The 26,875-nt window shown below is 35.0% G+C and overlaps 1 protein-coding gene across 1 annotated transcript in view; it reads left to right on the top strand.

The window, feature by feature from the left end:
• Positions 1-26,282, top strand: part of UBR3 (ubiquitin protein ligase E3 component n-recognin 3) — a 196,147-nt gene extending 169,865 nt beyond the window's left edge. Inside the window, exons 32-39 of the mRNA XM_068967177.1 lie at positions 1,820-1,923; positions 10,479-10,603; positions 17,390-17,497; positions 17,628-17,753; positions 20,545-20,724; positions 22,681-22,890; positions 23,483-23,622; positions 23,932-26,282. Of these exons, the coding sequence (XP_068823278.1) occupies positions 1,820-1,923; positions 10,479-10,603; positions 17,390-17,497; positions 17,628-17,753; positions 20,545-20,724; positions 22,681-22,890; positions 23,483-23,622; positions 23,932-24,049 (1,111 nt within the window). The 3' untranslated portion in view covers positions 24,050-26,282. The remainder of the gene's footprint in view (positions 1-1,819; positions 1,924-10,478; positions 10,604-17,389; positions 17,498-17,627; positions 17,754-20,544; positions 20,725-22,680; positions 22,891-23,482; positions 23,623-23,931) is intronic.
• The last annotated feature ends 593 nt before the right edge of the window (positions 26,283-26,875 follow it).

The raw sequence follows: 26,875 nt of genomic DNA, 5'->3' as shown, positions 1-26,875 counted from the left end.
AAGGGTTCAAGTAACCTTAGACTTATTCCTTCATTGTAAAGTTCCCCACAGCTTTTCGCCTGATGATGTTTGAAACCTATGATCAGTCTTGCCTTCATTAGGTGCTACAGAATAGTGGTTTAAAAAAAAACAACACAAAAACCTGCTTTATGATTTATTAGCTAGAAACACACTAGTTTTAGAATCTGCTTTTTAAAAATAACACATGACAACCAAATTCCCACTTCATTAAAATTTTTGAAATGATATGCCTAATTTATTTTACTCCTAATTTACAGAAATACAGAATCTGTACTTTATGTTACCACTTGTGTAATCAGTGGTAAACCATTTCTGAGGGAATTTGAATAATCGGTGAGGAAGTGGTGACCCCTAAATTTTTTTCTTCTCAAGAACTTTGGGCTTGTAAAGAAGAGATACCAGGGAGACTTAAGAGACAATAATAGGATTCATAGCATTAATGGAAGTTTTATCTTTGGAGAGAAAGACAAGTATTAAAGAGATATTTGTAGAGAATGGAGATATTCAAAGAGCTGTCTTCCTTTGGCAGTTCCATAAGCATCATAGAAGCAGGGATGGTTTACTCACATGTATCCAATGCCTGGCCAACAATTAAGTAATCGCTGTTTTGTTGAATGACGAAGCCTTATAAAAGATTTCGGTTTTTATTTATCCCAAATCTAGTCTGACCTGTAGCTTCAGAATTTAGCTGATTCTGAATGCTTAAGATTTACTTTTGTTCTCTGACATGAAAAATTAAACCTGTGATCAAAATATTTAAGTTTCTAAAGGAATTTTAATTCTTTTAGAATGAAAAGAGCTACTCTATAATATATTCTGTGTGTTTTATGGTACTATACATACCTTCAGTTCAGTTCAGTTCAGTCGCTCAGTCGTGTCCGACTCTTTGTGACCCCATGAATCGCAGCACGCCAGGCCTCCCTGTCCATCACCAACTCCCGGAGTTCACTCAGACTCACGTCCATCGAGTCGGTGATGCCATCCAGCCATCTCATCCTCTGTTGTCCCCTTTTCCTCCTGCCCCCAATCCCTCCCAGCATCAGAGTCTTTTCTCATGAGTCAACTCTTCGCATGAGGTGGCCAAAGTACTGGAGTTTCAGCTTCAGCATCATTCCCTCCAAAGAAATCCCAGGGCCGATCTCCTTCAGAATGGACTGGTTGGATCTCCTTGCAGTCCAAGGGACTCTCAAGAGTCTTCTCCAACACTTCGGTTTACTGTTTTGTCTTTAATAGTGTATTTTAAGTTCTGCTTTGGTTATTATATCTTTTTTAAACTTTGAAAATGTTAAAAGATTTTCTTTGAATTTTATATTAGTCCTAAAGTTGAAACAACTTTTAACAAGAGATATTAACCATGCCTTTTCAATGTAACTTGTTTGTGAATAGATTTTTTTTGTAATGCAAATATTTATTCTTTAATATGAAGTTGGTGATAGCAAGTATCCTAAGTGCCACCCCATTTGTAGTGAAGCTAATTCTCTTCAATTCCATTTAATACTTTGATTTCTGTAATCTGAGAGATCAGAAAAATTCACAGTCAAGTTAATGTGTCCCAATTGTTTAAGTTAGTAAGACCTAATAAAGTTTCTAGGTAATTTTTTCCTATTAGGCAGAATCAAAGAAATATGTGAGCCTAGAATATTATATTTTTAGGCAAAAATGTGGTCCTAACTTTTTCTTTTGAGATTTCTTGGTTGCTTACGAAAGTTTGGTTTGTGTTCCATACACATATATGTGAAATATAAAGTGAGTTAGAAAATACAATACTGTCTAAAGTGATTATGCATTTTTCTTTTAGACTGGGAAATGAGGAACAACAGCCTGAGGTTCCAATTCTTTATCATGATGTTACATCCCTTTTGCTCATCCAGATCTTAATGATGCCTCAACCCTTACACAAAGGTATGTCTTTACAATTTACATTCTTAGATTATATTGTATATATAATGAATATTCTAAAAATTACAGGCATAAATATAATGTTCAGTCTGATGGAAATGTTCTGAGATAAATAGCATTGAATCATGTATTTCTAAAGATGAGAGTGAAATAAAGAATTTTTTTCCCTTGTGGGTCTGTTTTTAGCTCTTTAGTCAATATTTAGGTAAAGATATGGGGGAGTCACTGAAAATCTTTAAGAGATTAAAATGATAGTACAAAAATGTGAAAAATAGAGCAAACTGTCAGCTTTAATGTCTTTACCTATCTACATGCATAGATATTTTGATATACGAGTATCATAGAGTTATTAAAAATGTGATGACTGATTATTTTTAATTAGTGTTAATATCACACTATTAATTTTTACATATTAATTTTTACTAGTATGATATTGATAGCATTCATAATTATTGCTCCCTGGTTGCATGAGTTCTAGAGTTTTTAATATATTTCAGATATTAAACCTTTCTGGATATATTATTTGCAGATATCTTCTTTCATTCAGTAGGCTACCTTTTTTGTTTTATTGGTAATTTCCTTGCTGTGCAAAAGCTTTTTAGTTTGATGGAGTCGTATTTATTTTTGCTTTTGTTTCCCTTGCCCAAAAAGACATATCCAAAAAAAAATCGCTAAGAGTGATATCAAAGAGTGTACTTGCCTTCATTTTCTTCTAGAAGTTTTATGGTTTCAGGTCTTACATTTAAATCTTTAATCCATTTTCAAGTTTATTTTTGTATATGGTCTGAGAAGGTGGTCCACTTTAATACTTTGGCATGTAGCTGTTCAGTTTTCCTAGCACTGTTTGTTAAAAGAAGCTGTTTTTTCCCCAGTCTTATATTCTTGCCTCCTTTGTCATAAGTTAATTGACCATATACATGTGGGTTTATTTCTGGGCAGGAAAACCAGTTTAAATGCTAGATTTGTTTACCAGTTTTCAGAAAAATAAGTAGGTTTTTTTTTCCTTTCTTAGCATCCTCCAAAGGTGATTGCTTTTTTGTTTTTTGTAATTATTATGAACTACTGAATTTTAGCAAATGACAAAAGACATTTAGAGATGTCTTTTAGTTCTTGTGTAGAATAATAACTGTTTAAACACTTGTGTTTGGTTTTTAGTTGGCTTGTGTCCTGATGATATGACCCCAGCAATCTTTGGTAGCTTCTTCAAACCAAGGCATTTTAATCTGTGGTTTAGGCATTCATTGGAAAGAACATGCATTTAAATAAAACACTCACCATTAGGTGATGTGCACAATTATTGAAAATATGGAAAAACTCCTTGTAAGTTTAGAATGCTTTTACCCTAGACAAGTAGAGTTGAAAATTAATTTTTATTAAAATAGGCTAATATTTGATTAAATAGAATCTCTATACTTAATTGAAGACTAATTCTACCTCATATTAGGAAAGTATTTTGAACTCCAGAGTATTGGAGAATGTTTATTGGAGTGCTGAAATTAGTTGTGTTTCTAGACTTCCTGGAAACCATTCTAGTAAAGATTATTAAGGTAGCTTTTTGTTTTGATCACAGACTTCTATAGTGACTCAGAATATCACATTCACATGATTTTTCTACTTCCATATTCCTTGAACTTACTGTACTGAAGAGGCAACTTTATCGTTGCTATACATACCTTAAAAACATACTTGACATTATTTTTAAGCAGTTAATCTATAGCTTGCACACAGAAATAAAGATTTCTTTCAGGTAATTTCACTGTTTTTGAAATGTCCCTTTTCCTCATTTCAAATGTATCAAAATAGCTTTGGTGGCCTAGAATGTTTAAAAAGTGTTTTTTGAATGGATTCAAGACAAAGACTGTCGGGGCTTTTATTCGTTTTTCCACATCCTTCCTTACATTATTAAAAGAGCTTAATTTGGAACTCCCTGCTGGCCTAGTGGGCTTCCCTGGTGGCTCAGGTGGTAAAGAGTCCGCCTGTGATGTGGGAGACCTGGGTTGATCCCTGGGTTGGGAAGATCCCCTGGAGGAGGAAATGGCAACCCACTCCAGTATTCTTGCCTCGAGAATCCCCATGGGCAGAGGAGCCTGGTGGGTTATAGTCCATGGGGTTGCAAAGAGTCAGACACGACTGAGTGACTAAGCACAGCACAGTGGCTTTCAAGGAATTCATGAATCTCTTTAAATAATGTAAAAAAATTTTCTATGTATATGTACATTTTTTTATGAGAAGTTCCATAGCTCCTACCATATTTTCAAATGAATCTTGACCTCTAAAACTGAGTTATTTATAAATTCTCCTCAGAACTCTTGGTCATAAAGCAAATAAAAAGTTCTGTAATAAGGAATGGCAGTAAGAAAATTGCTTTTGAGTAGTTGTAGAATCAGATACAGATTTTAATGGGATGAGGAATGAGAGGGAGATGAGAGAACAGCAATAGTGAGTAGAGAGTTATCAAGAGTGAATGTGGGGAGAGAATAGAGGCTGTATGTGGATATAATTCAGAGTTCTTTTTTTTTTTTTTGAGCAGGTTTTGAGCATATTTAAATGTTTGCCATTTCTCCCTTATGCACTTGATAACACCTGGTGCTCCTTTACTGGGAAGCCATTTTCTTGGCTGTCCCTTTTCCCCTTTCTCAAATAGCTTGTTCATAGTTCTGTTTCAGTACTTGTCTCTTTGTCATAATAGTAGATTTTCTTCAATACTACTCTCTCGAGACTATCAGTTCCTCCAGGACTGGCACCGTTTTGTGTGTCCCTTGTGCCTACCTGATGCATAATGTACTCAATAATGTGGAATGAAGGTGTTGAATATCCAGTTATCTGATTTTTTGGTAAATTGCTTATTTTCTCTTGAAATTGAAGAAAGCTGTTGCTTTAGTTGAAATCTTTTTATCTTAAATTGTGATCACTTCTGTATAATGTTCTTTAGTAACGTTGGCAGTTTATTAAACCTAAACCTCAATTGCCCTGAAGTATACCCAAGGGAGCAGCATTAACTGCCTTATTCATTGTTAGATGGATGTGGGATCTTTTCCCAGTTCTGTGTTGATTAAGGCAAGGAGAGTCTTATTAAGCTGTTTGTGTTCATTACTCGTCAGAGGGAAAATAGGCTGAAGCTTATCACATGGAAAACCACATCACAAATTGTTTTTTGTTGTAGACTAGACATTTTGAAGAGGATCAGAGCACATTAGTAACTCAGATCATAAAATGGAAGACTAAGAAGATTTGATATTTTCATGGATATGTGCAAAATGCTTTATGGAAGAGTATAATTTTCTTTACCAAAAATATTCATAATAATTTTAGGAGAAGAATAAGTGTCTGATACTGTCTTCATTACGTCGTGTTTATTACTTCTATGGTTTTTCACATTTGTGTTTTATTATTTTATATATACTCTACCTTGTCCTTAAAGAAGCTTGGAGCATTTGGTATCACCTTAACTCTAAAACAGTTTATGGAAAGAAACTTTTGCAAACATCGCAGTCCTCTTTGTCTTTTTGTTTATCACCTACCCTAAGCCTGGTACTTGTAGGCAAGCCAGTAGATAAATGGGTGTTAGCTGAATAACTGTACCTTTCCAGGAGGATATAGATTCCCTGGATTACTTTTGCAAAACACAGCGCAAATATCGTTGGATAGAGTGCATACTCATTAAATATTTAGTTGTCAGATTTTTAAAAATTTCTTGTGTATTTTTGCCTTACCCACTGAAGAAAATCTGATGTACTCATATTTTCTTTGTATCATTCCAGAGTCAAGCTGTCATTTCAGCTTAATGTCAGTATTCTTTGAACTATATTACTGTTTCAGGATCTTTATCTTGATGAAAAAAATCAGAAATATGGATAAAGATTTACATGTGATGTCTATTTAAAAAGTTGCTTTATTGCCTTCCCTGGCGAGACCATGGTTAGGAAACTCGTGCTTCCACTACAGGAGGCATGGGTTTGATTCCTTGGTGAGACACTAGGACACCGTGGTGTAGCCAAAAGAAAAAAAATATACTTGTATGTTTCCATTTTTTTTTTAACAGTGATGAATTGCATGCTGATAACAAAATGATGACTTCATCTTCTGAAATAGTGTGATGAGATAGATGTGGCAGCTACTTAGTAGTTCAAGTCTCACACCAATTTAAGTAAAGAATTCATTTTCATTTGTGATTCTAAGGAAAAATTCACTTTTTAAAGAGCTTCAGGCTTACATTTCTACCTTACCAAACTTATCTCAATGTGATCAGTAGGGTCAACTTTAATTATTGAACCCTTGAAAGTGCCTTGTCTCCCCAACCTCTTCCCTTTTTCCTGTCATGCAGTAACACTATAAAACTTAAAATATGTACCGTTGTTTAAACTCTGTTTGCTTTTAACACATTTTAAATTAATATCAATCTTCGTTTGTTTACCGTCAGGTGGTTTGATAGTGGATTTTTGTTTTTCTAAAAAAAAAGACATTGAGAATAGATGTCCAGTTCTTTTTTCCTCCATTTTAAATTTTGGTTATTATGTTTGAAGGGCTTTGCTCTCTGTTTTAACTTTGGAAGATAATAACCTGTTGACTTAATATACACCTCAAATGGGTGATTCCTTTGTTTTTTTCCTGAGTCTCTAAAAGATGTTGATTTCACACATGGCAAGTATTCAGTAAATAAATATGTCTTAAATAAATGAGTGAACGTGATAATTTAAGTTTAATCTGTAACTTTAAACTGCCATTTTAAATATTTTAGATATGATGATAATCAAGGTAGACAAAATAACTTAAAAAATGGTACTTTGCTGTAACAAAAAGCTAAAATTATGCTGAAAGTGGCTGTTGTTTCTTTAAGTACATCATTTCTTTTAAATTAAAAATTAATTTCTGTAGTTTATAATGAGAAGAAACTATATATGAGTAGTGTTTCTAGGCAGTATACTTGACTTCCTGGTTAAAATCATTTTGTTTGTGCTTAGTAGACAAATTCTGTTATTTTTATCTTTCTATTAAAACATTTAATCATTATGAATTTTTAAAATTTTGATGATACCATTCTTTCCTATTTTTTGATGATTCCAAATATCTCCTGCCAGTCTACAGCTCCCCAGTGAGCTGCAGACTTACACACTTGTACACATAATGTTACATATTCCTCAAACTCAACATATATAACATTAATTCATCTTCTTCCCATCCATGCTTGCTCTCTTCCTCCATTTTCTATTTTAGTCAATACTGCTACTGTTGATATTTACCCTTTGTAGAATGAGAGACTATCATTTTCTACCTCAAAAGCTCTACCAAATTCTATAATTTTTGTCATTTAAATATTTCTCTAATTCAGCCCATTCTTTTCATCAGCCCATTCTTTTTCATCAGGGGCTCTAATTTGACATGTGCTAGACTGCTTTTGCTATCTGCTAATAGGTATTCTTGCCTCTAGTCTTCTTTTAGTGCCTTTCTCCTAAGAAGCAGCAGTGAGTATTTTAAAATTCAAATCTAATATTATCATTGTACTGCTTAAAATTACTTTTCATTGCCCAGTCTAAGTTCTGTAGATCAAAAACTTACAGATATGAAACAAGTAACATAGATAGTAATAATAATAACAACAGATATTTACTTATTGCCATTGCCAATCCACTATTTTAAGCTGAATCATCATTTCACTTAACCCCTTTAAAGTAGGTGTTTTTATCCACCTACTTTAACAATGAAAAAGCAGAGTGTTTAACTAACTTGCCTAAGATCAGAAGAGTCAGAATTTAAACCTAAACAATTTAGGCTTCATAGCCAAAATCCATTGTTAACAATGATGTCTTTGGTTTGATATAATTGGGGATTGGGGACTGTGGCAAGTATGCTTGGCCAAAGAGGGCAGTTACTATTCAGCACCAGATAATCGTCGGCATGTAAGAATGTGGGCCCAATACTGTCAGATCTTCCTGTAAGTGGAAATTTGGACTTTTACAAGAAGTGTCCAAGTTTAAATGTCAGTAACTAAAAACAAAGCAAGATAAACATCTCTGCAGGTTGCATTCAGACAGGTAGCCTTCAGTTTACAACCAATCTTCAGCATACAGGTTACATTTCTAGCTTCATCTCTGATGGATCACTTCTTACAGTCTAGTTACACTGGGCAGTTGACAGTTCTCCTCCTGTTGGTCACATCACATGCTGAACATACATATGGCCATCTGTCTCTCGCACTGTCCAGACCTGAAGTCCTTATTGTCTGTAACCTGGCATGTGTTAGCTACCTAGGTATTGGGGTGTTTAGAAATCCATTTAGAGCTAGCTTATAAGCACAAAGAGGGCATGAATGGACTCACATAACCATACTACCAACTTCCTTACATACTGCTGCTACTTCCTTACATACATTGCAGGTAGTTAAAGCATCTACCTGCAATGCGGGAGACCTGGGTTCGATCCCTGGGTTGGGAAGATCCCCTGGAGAAGGAAATGGCAACCCACTCCAGTATTCTTGCCTGGAGAATCCCATGGACAGTGGAGCCTGGTGGGCTACAGTCCACAGGGCCGCAAAGAGTCGGACATGACTGAGCGACTTCACTTTCACTTTTCAACCATACTATAGGAATTAGAATCCTAAGGATGATCAGAACAAGGGCTTCAGATGCTGGCAGAGTTCTTGCCATCTTGGATCTATCCTTCCAACTCTGTGGCTCTGCTTCATTCACTTTGGCCTTAGACAGTCTCTGCCATAGACTAGGAACATGATGCCTGATATTTCCAGACTCACATCTTTACACCTTCCCTTTACCTCCAGTTTAAAAATCCCAAATAGGTACTCTGACGGGCTCAGCTTATATCCAGTTCCCACCCCAACCCATCAATATTGGTAAGAGACAGCATGTGTGTGTATGTATGCCTATGTGTGCAGGCACACTGCACACATACACAGAAACACACACAAATTTAAAATCAGGCAAGATTCTTCCTTAGGACATGGTTTTAAGGTGTCATCTGACTAACTGAAGAGTTAGCTGGGCTCCAAAGAGGGAATGTTTTCATTTGTACAGAGACCCAGTGGAAGGATGCTGAATACTTCTTTTTAAAAGATCCATCTTGCTATAATAAACAAACAAACAAAAATTACAGGGGGCAGGTCATGCAGATAAACTACTGTGCAGAAAAGAGTTCATAAAAGAGAAGGCCTGACTGCTATCCTTTGGAAGACCTGCCTCCAAGGTCAGCCCTTGACTGGTATCTGGGATCTTTGATTTCAGGAGGGTTTCCATCATCCCACTGACAAAACTGGTTCTCTACGCCCAAACTGTACAGACAGTGTAGTTTACGATGAACGTACTTGTTTTCTTCCTGGGAGGTATGTGCCAGGCCGTGGGTACCTCTGTGTGATCGTCTCCCAGAAAAAATCTTGGGCAGAGCCTCTTAATGAATTCGCTGGCTTTTATTTCAGACATACTGTCACAGCACATTGATGAACACGTCCTGTGTGACTCTGCAGGGAAAGGACTCTTGAAAGTTTCCTCTGAACGTCACCCAATATGCCTTTTTCTTTTCCTTTGTATTTTTTGCTGTAATAACTCATAAGACTGTCTGCTGTGTCTTGTGAGTCTTCCTAGTGAATCGTCAAGTCTCGAGGTGGTCTTAGGAACCCCTGACACAACTATTTAGGCTGAAATTAATAGGTCTGGGCAAGAAATGATGGACGCATGGTCCACGGTGTTGGGACTCATTTGAAAGATATTTAGAAAGAATTGATGGGATTTGGTGATTGTTTTACTGTGGGGAGAAAGACATAGGGAAGTATCAAGGATGTCTACAAGTTTCTTAATTTAACAACTGGTTAAGTGGTAGTAGCCATTTACTAGAGGAGTAGTAAAATAGGAATAACTGAAGGGTCTGTATGTATTCAAGTTCAGATGTGAGTGATTATTAGCTTTGTTATCACAAGCACATCTTTTGAAGCTCAGCTGTCCAGCTGAGACTGTTAACGTAGATTGAAAGGAGACATTTGAAGAAATTTTGTATGTCATTAGGTTTATATAAATGTTCATTATGATGGTTAAGCTACCATTTTTTTAAGTACCTAATGTGTGCCAGGCATTTTACATATTGTAACCACTATTTTTGCATTATAACAGTTTTCATTGTTTTAAAATTCAGAGTACTTAAAATATTGGTTTTTTTTTCTTTTCTTTTTTACTTTAGAAGTTCTATATTGTACTATTCTTCATAAGAAATTGGAAGCAGGGAAATTGTTGGTTTTAGACACTCGGACTCCCAGACCTGGTTATTAAGCACACGATGTGCAGTAAGGAGATTTGCCAAGATTACAGCATTATTCTGAGGTTGAAACAGAACACACTTCCCACTGTGCTAAAAGCCTCTTCTTTGTATATTATGTAGATGAATAAAGGAAATTTGATTCCATAATTTCAGGTCTATTGGGTCACAAATATAATACCACATTTTATTGTTGAACAACAGCCAGTTACACATGCAAGGAAAGGCATGTATTTGTGAGGTTATCTTGAGTATAAGATGTCTAGATGTCAAAGAAATAATGATCTTCTCTTCTCTCATAGACCACTTCACCTGCATTGTGAAGGTGCTTTTTACCCTACTGTATACACAAGGTCTTGTGGCACTTTCAGTTAAATGCAATGAGGAAGATAGGTCAGCCTGGAAACACACAGGAGCCCTCAAAAAGGTTAGTGTCTTGTCTGAATTTATCATTTAGTAGTTTGGTGAACTCATTTAAATTGGTGGCATGAATGAATGAGCAGGTGTTTGAAAAGCAAAGTAAATTGTTAACAGTATTTTAATTGGAAATGGAGCACCGTCAGACTAAAACAGTTAAAAATGTTTTCCTTGCACAATGAGGTCTTTTTTATCTATCTATAAACCTTGGCCTTTCCCTTTTTGTATCTGGACAGTTTTGTTTTGCTTTTGATGCCAGCCTTAAACTTACAGAAGTTATAAAACTTATATCATCACAGTTGGCAAGTAATAAAATGTATGTAGGCCTAATTGTTTTATTTACCTGTCATCTTTTCTTCTCCTTGCCTCATTCCCAGTCACAATCCAAAAATCACTTTTGACTCACTACTTCTAGATTCAAAAATCCTTCCCTTTCTTGGGGCTTCCCCTCTGGCTCAGAGGGTAAAGAGTCCACCTGCAATACAGGAGACACAGGGGATGCAAGTTCTATCCCTGGGTCTGGAAGATCCTCTGGAGTTCAGTAGAGTCTAGTCGCTCAGTCATGTCCCACTCTTTGCAACCCCATGGATTGCAGCACGCCAGGCCTCCCTGTCCATTGCCAACTCCCAGAGTTTACTCAAACTCATGTCCATTGAGTCGGTGATGCCATCCAACCATTTCATCCTCTGACATCCCCTTCTCCTCCCGCCATCAATCTTTCCCACCATCTGGGTCTTCTCCAATGAGTCAGTTCTTTGCATCAGGTAGCCAAAGGATTGGAGTTTCAGTTTCAGCTTCAGCATCAGTCCTTCCAATGAATATTTAGGACTGATTTCCTTCAGAATGTACTGGTTGGATCTCCTTGCAGTCTGAGGACTCTCAAGAGTCTTCTCCAACACCACAGTTCAAAAGCATCAATTCTTTGGTGCTCAGCTTTATTTATAGTCCAACTCTCACATCCATACATGACTACTAGAAAAACCATAGCTTTGACTAGACGGACCTTTGTTGGCAAAGTAATGTCTCTGCTTTTTAGTATGCTGTCTAGGTTGGTCATAACTTTAGTTCCAAGGAGCAGGCGTCTTTTAATTTCAAGGCTGCAGTCACCATCTGCAATCATTTTGGAGCCCCCCCAAAATAAAGTCTCTTACTGTTTCCACTGTTTCCCCATCTATTTGCCATGAAGTGATGGGACCAGATGCTATGATTTTAGTTTTCTGAATGTTGAGTTTTAAGCCAACTTTTTCACTCTCTTTCACTTTCATCAAGAGGCTTTTTAGTTCTTCTTCACTTTCTGCCATAAGGGTGGTATCATCTGCATATCTGAGGTTATTGATATTTCTCTTGGCAATCTTGATTCTAGCTTGTGCTACATCCAACCTGGCATTTAGCATGATGTACTCTGCATATAAGTTAAATAAGCAGGGTGACAATATACAGCCTTGATATACTCCTTTCCCGATTTAGAACCAGTCTGTTGTTCTATGTCCACTTCTAACCATTGCTTCCTGACCTGCATACAGATTTCTCAGGAGGAAGGTCAGGTGATCTGGTATTCCCATCTCTTTCAGAATTTCCACAGTTTGTTGTGATCCACACAATCAAAGGCTTTGGCATAGTCAATAAAGCAGAAGTAGATGTTTTTCTGGAACTCTCTTGCTTTTTCGTTATCCAACGGATGTTGGCAATTTGATCTCTGGCTCCTTTGCCTTTTCTAAATCCAGCTTGAATATCTGGAAGTTCATGGTTCACGTACTGTTGAAGCCTGGCTTGAGGAATTTTGAGCATTAGTTTACTAGTGTGTGAGATGAATGCAGTTGTGCAGTAGTTTGAGCATTCTTTGGCATTGCCTTTCTTTGGGATCCCTCCCCTGGAGTTATACCTTTTTAAAAACTACTTTTTCCCCATGTTTAAGAATTATCTGAACAATCTAGAAAAATTGTGCAAGTTTAGTTAAATGTAAGTATTTTCAATGGCTTGAAGACAAATGAGATATGTACTGTTGAACCAAAAAACTGAGTGAGTAGTGTGACTTAGACCCAGGTGGAATAAGAAGAACGCATGCTCAGTCACTAAGTTGTGTCTCACTCTTGCGACCTACTTCCTTGTTTATTTGGGAAAGTTGGAAGCAAAAAATAATAAGTGTAGTGAAAATTGAAACTTTTCTTTGTTCTGTAGACTCTTTTTTTAAAAAAGTATTTTTAGTTGATTTATAGACTTTTAGAGAAGTTTTAAATCACATTGAAAAGTTTCTGTTAAAATCATATCTACTTGTATTAAAGAAGAGAAAACCAGTTATAGATACATGAAATATATTCAATATAACCTTCGCTTTTATCATTAGTCTTCCCAAATCATGATGATATATCCAGAAATTTACTGTGGTATCATCGCGAAGTTTGTTATATCTTAATTTAGAAATACTGGTTGTTGGACATTGAACCTGAGTACTAGGCTAAGCTTCTGCCACTGAAAAGAGATACTACTTTTATGTTCAAGACATAAAACTATGAGAACCTCAACCTTCTCATAGGTAAATGAGACGTTTATAACATATGATATATAAAGGCCCCTCTGTTTCTAAAATTCTTTTTAAAATTCCTAAATAACAAAAATGAGTTTCTGTCTTGTCCTTCAGCGGTTTTTCCTTCTTTCTTCTAGCTGATTCTTGGATAATTTTGCCTCCTGAAGTTCTTTCTTTCTTCTAAATATTTTTGTTTCCCTAAATGTACTCTAATCTGATATTTTGGATTATTTATATTCAAATCAGATATAACAGGTTTCTATGAAGGCAATGCCAAAGAATGCTCAAACTACTTCACAATTGGACTCATCTCACATGCTAGTAAAGTAATGCTCAAAATACTCCAAGCCAGGCTTCAGCAATACGTGAACCGTGAACTTCCTGATGTTCAAGCTGGTTTTAGAAAAGGCAAAGGTCCGTCTAGTCAAGGCTATGGTTTTTCCTGTGGTCATGTATGGATGTGAGAGTTGGACTGTGAAGAAGGCTGAGTGCCGAAGAATTGATGCTTTTGAACTGTGGTGTTGGAGAAGACTCTTGAGAGTCCCTTGGACTGCAAGGAGATCAGCCCTGGGATTTCTTTGGAAGGACTGATGCTGAAGCTGAAACTCCAGTACTTTTGGCCACCTCATGCGAAGAGTTGACTCATTGGAAAAGACTCTGATGCTGGGAGGGATTGGGGGCAGGAGGAAAAGGGGACGACGGAGGATGAGATGGCTGGATGGCATCACTGACTTGATGAATGCGAGTCTGAGTGAATTCCGGGAGTTGGTGATGGACAGGGAAGCCTGGCGTGCTGCGATTCATGGGGTCACAAAGAGTCGGACACGACTGAGGAACTGAACTGAACTGAACTGATGCTGTGCCATTGTTTAAATTTTTTTCAGTAAGTTTTCTAATCATGAAAAAGTATAAATTTAAACATTTTCTGATATAATTTGGTTCTAAATCTGTTCATCTGAGTTTTCTCTAAAATGAGACCTGCTGCTGCTGCTCAGTCACTTCAGTCGTGTCCAACTCTGTGCGACCCCATAGACGGCAGCCCACCAGGCTCCTCTGTCCATGGGATGTTCCAGGCAAGAATACTGGAGTGGGTTGTCATTTCCTTCTCCATTGCATGAAAGTGAAAAGTGAAAGTGAAATCGCTCAGTCATGTCTGACTTTTATCGACCCCATGGACTGCAGCCTACCAGGCTCCTCCATCCATGGGATTTTCCAAGCAAGAGTACTGGAGTGGGGTGCCATTGCCTTCTCCAAAAATGAGACGTACTGACAGAAAATTAGACAATTGTAAATCTATGATGAAAGGAACACGAAGTAATTTAGGTAACTGTTCTGTCAGTTTTCTTTCTCAATTTGATCATTGTTAGCTGTTTTTAAAAATGCTTAATAAAACATTTAATATGGAGCAGATTCTTATCAGAACATAAATTAGAAATTTATAGTCATATAAATTGCTTTAGTGAATGAAAACAAAAAATTGCAATATTCCGTAGGTTGGTTTCCCACATTATTGGCTTTTCCTACCATAGATCTAAGCATTTATGCTCTGATCTATGGTAGGAAAAGCCAATAATCTGTATATCTACAGGACTGTCAGTTACAGCAGCAGTAATATTTATGAATAATGAGATATCACTGTGATTTCTGTTATTATTTTGTATTGTTCATTCCTCCTTTAAAAGATGTCCTTCTTTCTTTAGCTCTTCTTTCCTCTTTTAGTCTCTTCCTTCTTTTCTTTCTTCATTGAATCTCACTTATTCATCTCATCCTTGTAATTCCTTATCGTCAGGTATGATAATTCCAATGAAAAGCAGACCTAATCTGGTAAATACATAGCGCCTGTGTATCTTTCAAAGAGATTTTAGAGTTAATTTGATAATGAGGTTTAGTTGGGGAAAAAATGATTATTACAATCAGTATAAATTGTGTTGTTTTGGTTAGTGGAATTTCTGTTAAGAGTATTTATACCAGGATTTCTTAGTCTGGGCTTCTTTCCCTTTGATTTGCTTTTGGGTCTAGGACCATAGCATCTAGCATATATTCAAAGGGCCTGTCACCCCCAAAAGTTAAGAAGCACTATAATTTAGACAAAGCATCTACCCAGCAAAACATCTGTTGCATCTCCCAACCCTTAAATTATTTTCTTTATTTAATTCACATACATTTGCCACTTCTCTCACAGGATTCTTCTGATCATGATCCTAGGTCTTTCATCCATGGTCTCAGAAATCCTCTTCTTAAGCTTTACTTCTTAGAAAATTAAAGCTTTACTTATTAAAGCTTATCTTCTTAGCTTTACCAAAGAGCCTACTCTTTGCTTTATTCAGATATTGCTGATGTAAAATATGATTTCCTAAGACTTCTTCTGCATGAAATAAAGTTATTTTCTTAACTAATACTCTTCTTGTGAGAGAGTTCTCAATACAAAACAATGACTACTACGTTATATTTGACTTTCTGATCTGATACATTATTTCTTGTTTGAAAAAAAATACTTAAAATGATTTTGATAATAATTTAAAAGCTAGTTATCACTCAATAACTTGCTTTGGTGATATGAGTATCATTGGCGGGGGGAATATTTTCCCCCTAAGTAGGCAAGTATTTTACTTGAAATACATTTCTGTTTTTAGGCTCTATAAATCTTTTGCTCCAAGGAGTGTGTTTTGAATTAGACTTTTAGGCTGTCTTGTATATATTTACAACATTAAATATGTCGCATTGATTAACAAAACACAAAATTGTGGTAGTGTTTTCTTTTGAGTTGCTTATTCAAGAACTACTCTTATTAAATCAATTCTAAAAACATAATATGTCGCTGTTTTGATATCCAGTGCAATATAGATTCTTGCAAATTATATGTAAACTACAAATCACATATTTGGCAAGTGATCAATAATCCTGTTGATTAATTAGGCAAGGGTGAAGTGGGTCACATGATACCAGGATAGCAGTTGCTGTGTCAGAGACTTTTATAGTTTACCAAGACATGATAATACTACATGGCTGCAACATAGCAGAAAGCAGAGGGGTAATTAAAGATAATGTAAATAATTGATTATAAAAAGAGAGACATCCAGTCAGGTTCCAAGGTCAAAAACTCCACTACGAAAATAAATCCTATCAGTTAGCCAGCAAGTATTTATTACTCAGATTTTTGTTATGTAAATGGTGACGTAGAAGATATAAAGCATAGTTTCTGACATTTTGGAATTTATAGTCTAGTTGAAGAGAGCACAGTAACATGTGAGAAAGGATGTATCATCATATGATAAATTCTGTGGTCCTATCAGCACCTTAAAAACACAGGATAAACGTATATCCCACAGTGCTTGCTCAGTTCTTATATTTTACTATTTTAAAAATGTAGTTAATGAACAGAATAAATAACATCACAACCAAGTTATTACTTTTATTGTAATTTATACTTTACAGTAATTTGCAACACCTTTTAATACTTCAGTGAATGTAAAAAGTACATTTCTTTATGTGAAAAGCATTATTGAAATAAACAAATTTATTAATAGCCATTATTTTTCCTTTCTTATAAAAAGTATAGTCGTTAAGCTTAATTTGTAGACTGTTATTTAATGTTATCTGTAAATTTGTAATAAACGTATGGTCCTGTTTATTTTTATATTAAATTGTTTTAACAAGTTCTACTCGAGGAATTTGAGAAAACTTGTAAAAGAAAATAATTTGGGGTCCATATTATATTTCATGCATATATGATTTGTATCATTATAACAATTGTATCATTATAATGATAACTTCTGTTAGCTTTTTTCATATCACACCATAAACACTTTTTTATGTAGCTCAAATTTGTTATATTTGCTGCCTGTAAAATAGTCTGATATGTCATAATTTAGGTAACTGCTTCCTTTTGTTAGTCATTTCTAATTTTCCACTGTTATAATGCTTTGGTGATTGTCATGGGCATAAAGTTATTTTTTTCTTTTGAGATTATTTTATTAGGAAAGAATTTCCAGGAGTGAGAATTACTGGGACAAAAGATACGACTTAGATATGTTCATTTACACATATATTATGTAACTTATATTCCCAGGAAGTATTGGAATAGCTTTAATCCCCTACCTGATTTCATTGTGAATCCAGAGGTGTGCTGTTGTACACAGATTTTGAGAAGGTGAACTTTACATGCTTGAGAAGTAATATAGTCATGATTATACTCATTAAAAAGTATTCTTTCCAGTGTAAATGTTTTTGTAATTTTCAGTGACTAATGAAATTACTTTTTAATTTTTCCAGAATACTTGTGATGCAGAAAAGTCTTATGAAGTGTTATTGAGCTTTGTGATAAGTGAACTGTCTAAAGGAAAGTTATACCATGAAGAAGGAACTCAGGAGTGTGCAACGGTATGCTCTAAAACCAGATGTAGTGGTTATTTAAAAATTTAGATTTTCTTGACATTATGAACATGACTTTTTAAGCTATGTCTATTACATTAATAGACTGAATTGTTCTGATTTTCTTTTTTAACTTTAGATTATCCCTGTTGCTTGGTCTCCTGAATCCATGGAAAAATACTTACAGGACTTCTGCTTACCGTTTCTCAGAATCACCAGCCTTCTTCAGCACCACCTTTTTGGGGAAGATTTACCTAGCTGCCAGGTATAAGTTTGGATAGAGAGTAGGGAACCTTTTTTTTAAACAATTAACTAATTTTTAAAAATATACTGGTCTAATATTATGGTTATATCAATATCCAGAACTGCCATACAAAGATGAAGGTGAAAGCGTTAGGTCACTCAGTCGTGTCTAACTGCTTGTGACCCCGTGATCTGTAGCCTGCCAGGCTCCTCTGTCCATGGAATTCTCCAGTCAAGAATACTGTAGTGGGTAACCATTCCCTTCTCCAGGGGATCTTCCCCACTCAGGGATCAAACCCGGGTCTCTTGCATTGCAGGCAGATTCTTTACTGTCGAGCCACCAGGGAAACCCCCAATACAAGAATATGTTACTCCAACTCAAAAGGAGTAGATATTTAGAATATTTACTATTATTGTTACTTTTTTATTTGTTAGTATCCACCCATTTTTATGGTAATATTACTAATATTTTATGTTAGAGGAGTTTTTGATTAGATCTGTGATAATAAATCCCTTGAACAAAGATGATATTCATATTGATACATTTATCACTAATCATCACTGGCTTTTAATGTCCTTTTTAAAGGGTATTATGTTGACCAGCAAGCTGGCTCTTTAAAGATCTGATGGCATTTATGTAATTTTAGAATTTAAAAATATTCAATTTGTAGCCAATTAAAATTTGAATGAATGATTACTGATTTAATCTATTTTATAAAACTGTGGGTCAGTGAGTAGGCAAGAAAGTGGAAAAGAAAGTAGGAAACCGGAAGGTAAGTAAATCAAGCTGTGTTTATAGGATTATGACCCTGTCATTATTTGTCATTCATTTTCAGGGAATTTTCTTTGAGAGTTAAGTCAGTTATCATATTTATGGTCTTTGAAGCCTGCATGCAGTATAGCAGAATTAAGCCATTGATTATTCCTTCTCTCTTAAATAATTGACCATTGCATTAAATACTTTGGATTCATTTTTTTTAATCAGTACAGCAGGAAGATAGAACAGTTATAAGTATATATGCATGAAACAATGGAACCTCAAATTACATAAAAATTGACAGAATTGAAGGAAGAAATAGACAGTCCACAATTAGAGCTCCAAGCTTCAGTGTTCTTTCTTAGTAATCAATAACAAATAGACAGAAAATCAACTGGGATAAATAAGGCTTGCACCATACTATTATTCAACTTGATATAACTGACATCTATAGGATACTTCACCTGACAGTAATAACAGAATGCATATTTTTAAAAATGCACCTGGCCCATTAACTAGAATATACCATATGCCAAGCCATAAAGCAAGTAACAATAAATTTAAAAGAATTGAAATCACAGAACAATTTTCTTACCACAGTGAATTAAATTAGAAAACCAATAACAGAAAGAAATATATAAATCCGCAAATATGTGAGAATTAAGTAGTATACTTCTAAATAACTTAAGTATCAAAGTTTAAATCACATGAAAACAAGAGAACATTTAAACTGAGTGAAAATGAAAACACAGCATAGCAAAATTGTGAAATGCCACTAAAATATTTCTTGGACAGATACAGCTTCAAATACTTACATTTGGAAAGAAGAACGGTCTAAAATCATTTATCTAAATTTTTACTTCATGAAAAAAGAAATAGAGCAAATTAAATCCAAAGCAAGTTAGAAAAAATTACAAAAATCAGATCAGAAATCAATGACATAGTAGTGAAACAGTAAAAAAAATCAATGAGTTCAGACAAGATGGGGCACGTTCAGGGTGATATGGCCGTAGACCATCAATGGGTTCAAAATCTGATTCTTTGCAAAGATCAGTAAGATGGATACACTTAAATGTCAGGAGCTCAGCTAAGCTGGGAGAGAGAACTGAGTTGCTAGGTATTGGACTGGCTGATTAAAGCTGCAAGCCACAGGTGAAAGAGTTAAGCCTTTAAATCACTTACCATGATAGTATAAGCAAGAGGCTAAAACCAGGGAAAATGCTGATTCCTCATTCATCACCTCATAGAATGAAATGGTGTACCAGTTTAGGGTCAAATGGATCAGCACAGATGTTAAGAGAGTCTCAAACAGAAGGCTCTTTCAGTGTTATGAACTCTGAGGTGGAGAGGCGGTGCGGGGGTCCGGACTGGAGTGGAAAGTACTGGTACTGAGTCAGAGTGGGGAAAAGTTTCTTCAGGGTTTCACCTTTTTCCCTTCATAAGGTGGCCTTGGCAGAAGTGTCAAAGTGACCCCTGCCCGAGGCCTCAGATAAAGAAGCCTAGGAATAAAGGCACCAGGGCTAGGAATATAACTGGCGAGGAATATAACTATGTGAAAGAGCATGACTCACCAGGGGGCCTGAGACCATGTCTGCAGATCCCTTCAGAGACTGCAGAGCACTATCTACTGTTGTGAATTCCATGTTTTCACTATTCTTCTTTATCCACACTGACAGTCTATGTCTTTTTAACCAAAAGTCACTGTCCTTTTGCTCCATATTAACATTTGCCTCCCTAGTGTAGCTAGATTCTATAGACTGTCAGATAGTCTACAGATAACTGACTGCTACTTTTAAAATATGTAAATGTATAAATGAAGCAGATGCTATGGTACTTAGGAGTTAAATTTCAAAGAGAAATATTATGGGAATATTGGCTATAACAGCTTGGATCCTTTTTCTTTCTTTGCTCCTCTTACTCCCTTTACTTTATTTAGTTGAATCAGTTAAGAAAGTTTTCATACTATCCAAAAGTAATTGATGAGAATGACAAAGTATCTGTAGTGGGAAATGCTCATGAGAAATGTCTTGAGAATTTTCTGTTTTATATCTAAAAGGAAGAAGAAGAATTTTCAGTTCTTTCCAGCTGCCTGGGACTTCTGCCAACATTCTACCAAACAGAACATCCATTCATCAGTGCCTCCTGTCTGGATTGGCCAGTTCCAGCATTTGATATTATATCTCAGTGGTGTTTTGAGATAAATTCATTTACTGAAAGACATGCTGAACAAGGAAAGGTATGTAAAAAGAGTTACACTCACTTGCTATAGTGGTGATATGTTAATAGGTAAGAGAATACTTAATTCATACTTCCTAATGGTCTAGGGAACCTAGAATGGTCAAAGACATTTAGTTTTTAATTCAGTAGAACTGTTAAGATGTCCCTTGATGGAGGTTAGTTCACAGTTTCCTTATGACAGTACTAAAACCACAGAAGAATCCAGAGTATCAGGCAAAAAATTAAAGACCAAAATCTTAGGTCTAATTATGAGAGATGGCACTCCCTGGTTCCCAAATCTGTGCATTCCATCTATAAGGGAGCAATCATCCTTATGTACTGGTGCTTGTTTAGCTCATATACCTCATTCTGTAGGACCATGTACCTCATTCTATAGGTGTTTTCTTCTAGTTGGTACCATCTAAAAATTCATCAGCAAAGTAGTTGATTATTTAAAAGACCAATGAGTTTTTCAGGTGATTGACTACCAGTTAAAATCAATTAATTCATAGACATCCACCTCTTGCCTTACGTCTTTCTGTATAAAATCCTTTGACTAGAGACCATGTGGTGTATGCTGCTGGGCAATTTACGACCTAATCTAGGTAAGTATCAAGGTCAGTGAGGACAAATTGCTGTTCTTTCCACTGCTGAAAGGGTTCCATATTTAATCACCTCATTACAGAATATGCAGTTTTTGGAGTCAAGAGTTGGGCACTCAGTATGACAAATGCATATTGTAAACACGTATATTGTACTTATCCTTGCTTCCATGGCCACTTTATCCGTGAACTTACTGATGAACACCAAGCCAGCTACTCGGTTATTGCATTGATTAAGATGTATTGTGGCTGTCAGTACTGTGAGAAGATCACCAGGTGAATTGCCAACCTCTATACAGTTTCTTAAAATATAGATTCATACTACATTTTATCTGTTTTAAGTGTTAAGGAAGTAGCATTTAGAAAAAAACATAAATGCTATTTCCAGTATTTTTATATAACTACAAAAAAATGAACAAAATATCCTATAGGGAAATTTAACTGATTTGTTATTTTTTTTCATACTTCCTGACAGAATTTCTGAAAAGAATTATAGCCCTAGCACTGACAGATACAAAAGCTTTTAACAGCTTGAGGTGTAAGATTTTTCATCTTCTAGAAAAGAAACTCCAGATTATAAAGTACTGAAATAGAAACGTAAACTATAACCATGATCTTCCCCAAAAGAAAAAGCCAATGAATTGTTTGATCACACTCGAATCTCCTGCATTGCAGGCACATTCTTTACCATTTGAGCCACAAGTGTCCTTTTGCTTATCTAAGAAAGGTCTAAAACTTAGTTTTGAAAAATGTGTAACTGTTTAAAATTATGCGTCAAGAATATTTAAAAACAAATACATCTACATATATTTTCCTTGCATCCTTAGTTATATTTCATATTTTTCTTTTAAAGTAATAAGAAATTTAAATGTTCTAGGGTGCTTAATCTAAAATTTATATCATGTAGTAATTGAAAAAGCATGAAAGTATTAGTTGCTCAGTCTTGTCTTACTCTTTGTGACCCATGGACTGTAGCCTGCTAGGCTCCTCTGTCCATGGGATTCTCCAGGCAAGAATACTGGAGTAGATAGCCATTCACTTCTCTTCTCCAGGGGATCTTTCCACCCGGGATCAAACCTGCGTCTCTTTATTATGTCTCCTGCATTGGCAGACGGGTTCTTTACCACTGGTGCCACAAAGGGACTTAAATTAAAATAGAATATATTAAAATAGAGAATGGTAATTGTTGAAGGACTATTTTAATCTTTTGTAAAATGGAAATGGCAAGAGTGTTAATAAAAAAAAAGCCACATTCTTGGAGACAGGTTTCTTAAAAAAAAAAAAAAGAAAGAAAACAGCCTTTAAAAAATAAATATTTTGTATAAGTAACTTAAATACATAGAACTAATGAATATTTTTGAATAATGTTTTAGGCATTGCTTATCCAAGAGTCAAAATGGAAATTGCCACACCTTCTACAGTTGCCTGAAAATTATAACACCATTTTCCAGTACTACCACAGAAAAACCTGTAGTGTCTGCACCAAGGTTCCTAAAGACCCTGCTGTTTGCCTTGTTTGTGGTACTTTTGTATGCCTGAAAGGACTTTGCTGCAAGCAACAAAGTTACTGTGAATGTGTATTGGTAAGCAAGAGTAAATAGTATAAAATTTATGAAAATTCAAATTTCATATCACATGGAAATGTGGTTAGTATTACATACAATGTAGTGTGTGTTACATACAAAAATAGGGTCAAACCAACTTAAAATTTATTCTTTGAGTTAAATACATGATACATATAAGGATCTTGATTTTGTTGTTTTACATCCTGTAGAAGAGTAAAAACACAACAACAACAAAACAAAACCCACTTACAGTTTTTTATGAGTCAAACCTTTCATAAGTGCAGCTCCAGTTCCTCTCCCTGCTCCCCTCTCCTGCCCTTTAATGAAACATATGTTTAGATGTTATGTTGTGGAACAGCCCTTAGATATGCTGTTATAGACACTGGACTCTGAATTAGATTTAGGTTAGCTCTTAATTGATTTCCTAGGTAATCCTTATCCAAATTCTTCCTAATGTATTGTTAATAAAGGATTAAGAAAGAGATAAGTTTAACTTAGATGAAATCTGATTTAAAAAAATTTTAATAGTTCTGTATTATTTAGAAGACAATTAAGGCATTATTCATTTTCTTTTCTTGTGAAATCCATTTACATTTTTTTTATTTTTTAGCATTCTCAGAACTGTGGTGCTGGAACAGGGATTTTCCTTTTGATCAATGCATCAGTGATTATCATCATTCGAGGCCACCGCTTCTGCCTCTGGGGTTCTGTGTATTTGGATGCTCATGGAGAGGAAGACCGAGATCTTAGGTTAGATGTTCATGGATATATCCTTGTGGTTTATTCAGCTTTGGCCAGTAAGAATAATGTGCCATTCCTGGCTTTGTAATTGTGTTGATAATAAAAATTATTCTTTATTTTAAGAAATTCTGGCGGTCATTAATTTAGAGCTGTTTCTATTTGGGGAGATATTTTCCCCATATGATGTAAAGGAAATAGAAAATGAACCAATTTCCTAGGTGCGATTTTTGCCATAGAGAATCTGTTTTTTAAAACGTTTGTGAAAGCTTCATTGTATTATATTATTTAAATGCTTTTTTTTTTTTCTTTTCATTCTAGGCGAGGCAAGCCTCTCTACATTTGTAAAGAAAGATACAAAGTTCTTGAACAACAGTGGATTTCTCATACTTTTGATCACATCAATAAAAGATGGGGTCCACATTACAATGGGCTGTGACTCACCACCTTGGCATTGCATTATATCATTTTCATTAAGAATTTATCAACAATAAGCTTTAACTTAATTTGGGGGATTAACGCTTTTGCTGAGGGAAAAAAAGAAAACATACATTATAAAGCCTTTCCAAAATTAGGTGCTTGGTAATCACATTAATGGTATAATAATTTTTTTTTTAATCTGGAGAGCATAACAAGTAACAAGTTAAACCATTCTTTAGTGGTCCTTTTTTTGTTTAAGTCCACAATTAACAAGAAGCACAACTTGTTGACAAAATCATTTTAAAATGATTCTCCCAACAGTGCATATCTGCTTTTCGTTGATATTTAGAGTGGATGTGATTTATTTAAAGTTTTACTGCTCCTTTTATCTGTGTGTTTTAATTTGCATCTGCTAAACATAATGCATCCTTTCCCCCTGCCATTCTTGTGTTGATTTGAGATTTTTGCTGTATGTAATTAGAAAAAAATGTAAAACATGATTTATGTGAAATATTGTATAGTAAAAGTTGGTCTAATAGTAGAACTTTACAATTTTTTCTTATTGTGAGGAATCTGTTAAAAGTTTAAGGCTTTGCTGAAAACTTAATTCATTCTCAGGAATTTCATAAATATTCTCCCCAGGTAAATAATTGAAATAGTTGTAAAATAAGTAGATAGCTGCTGTTAATATAATACAGTACATTTAGGGGGGCATTTGTGTGGTTGGGGGAGTCCCTAAAAATCAAAATTTGCCATTTCACTTGGATAAATTACTTGAGGTAATAGCAAATAGATTTTATTATAAAATCAGAAGTTTTAAGAACATACACATGGCAGATTTTGATTATGTGCATGCCCACCTTTTATTACCAACCAAGTTTTTGTTTAAATGATTGGATTGGAAAAAAGCTGTGACCTTCCCCACAAATGGAGCATAGTTTTGGAACTTTCCTTATCAGCTCAAGAGGTTCATCTGTATTGTATTTGTGCAGTGTAATCATTGTTATTTCTGCTTGGATTCCTAAAAGGGAAAAAAAAAAAGGGTCAGTGGTGATGATCCTCATGAGTGAGCTGTACACCTGCATTCTTGTTTGAAGCTGCTGTGAAAAGCAGTTTATGTTTGTAGGATTTTTAAGTCAGTAAGAATGGAAATGATTGAGCTAAAACCTACTCTGTACTTAGAGAAGGAAGATTACAGAAAAGCATGTTATATATTGCTGCCACAATTTTTCTTCCAAATGATTCAATAATTTGATGATTATTTAATATATATCGTACTATCAAGCAATTCCTGGTACTTTGGACTTCCATGGCTTGTTATATAAAATTACATTTTTACGTGTAAAAATAAACTAAAAAACATCTAATGGTAAAATAAAATCACAGATCTGTGTTCTAAAAATTGTTGAATGACATGGTATTACAGGATATAAAAATGGACTTTAAATGATGGCCTTGCATTAAAATAGAACAGTAAATATTCAAGTATGTTCAAAAAATCAAAAGATTACCTATGAACCTACAATAAAACACATGGAAACAGCTTGCTATTTTTATATACATTTCCAGAATATTAAGATAACTTTCTGAAAGACTAAAATGATTCTGTTTAATTAAGTAGCTGTCCTTTCCAACACATTGCTACTTTTTAAAATACTGTATCATAAGTTCAGCCTGTCATATTTTTTGCATTGGTCATTATGGATACCAGACCATTTGTAAGTGTGATTGAAGAACACAATGCTAATTTACATCTCTAGTAAATACTGTTACAGGATTCATGAACTTGGATAATTCTACAGTTTGAAACTCTGATGCTATATATACATGGTATAATGTATTCAGACTTTGATTACTACATGTTTAAAATGGAATGTTTTATGGTTGTGCATATGGATGTGAAGTGAAAATATTAGCCTTAACATTAAAATTTGGGTATTTGATAGTGTTTATTTTGATATTGGTGAATTAGTCACCAGTTAAATTTTAAAAAGCACTTGGTTGAAAATTGTACTTGAATTACATACATGCATGCTGCTAAACTAGAACCTTAATTTTTCCCCCATAACTTTTATAAGTCCCATTTATAAACCTACTTTTAAAAATAACAGGTCCAAGGTAGAGTGATGTGTGTATATTATTCAAGAAATGTCCTGGTGTGATATCTTGTATGAATGATCATTTAAATACAGTACATTACTGTAGAAGCTAAATCAATCTTTATAATTAAGCAGAAATTACAAAACTAGGAATAATCAACATTGTAAGATATGTTAATAAAAACCTACTGTCACTTGGTTTGTGAAAGGTCCTTAACATGCTTATTCTTACATGTTTTTATTTTTTCAAAGATATTGACAATAATATATGTGAGTGAGCATAAATGAAAAGATAAAAGCAATCATAACTAATAGTTGCTGTAAAGTGGAATTAATATAAAGGGTTTGCTTTTCCATTAAGCTTTTATTTACAGAGCTAGTTCCTGTTCCTTCTTTGTCTCATAACTAATGTAAAACCTTTGCTAGTACAGTATGTGTTTTTAGAAGCAGAAAATGGGTGAAAGGAGAGGAAATGGATTTTTGGAGAAGCAAATGGATGTGCTGATCTGAAGAACACTGCTGTGGTCTCTGTTGCTCCCTGATAATTCCCAACTAGACTTTAGGGATCTAAAGTGCTTTAGTTCAGTTTACTCGCTCAGTCGTGTCCGACTCTTTGCAACCCCGTTGACGGCAACATGCCAGGCCGCCCTGTCCATGACTAACTCCCGGAGTTTACTCAAACTCACGTCCTTGAGTCAGTGATGCCATCCAACCATCTCATCGTCTGTCGTTCCCTTCTCCTCCAG

Source organism: Capricornis sumatraensis, chromosome 3 (genome assembly GCF_032405125.1).
Source record: "Capricornis sumatraensis isolate serow.1 chromosome 3, serow.2, whole genome shotgun sequence".
Classification (NCBI taxonomy): domain Eukaryota; kingdom Metazoa; phylum Chordata; class Mammalia; order Artiodactyla; family Bovidae; genus Capricornis; species Capricornis sumatraensis.
The sequence above is the reverse complement of the archived record's forward strand: the minus strand, read 5'-3'. Positions and strand labels throughout refer to the sequence as shown.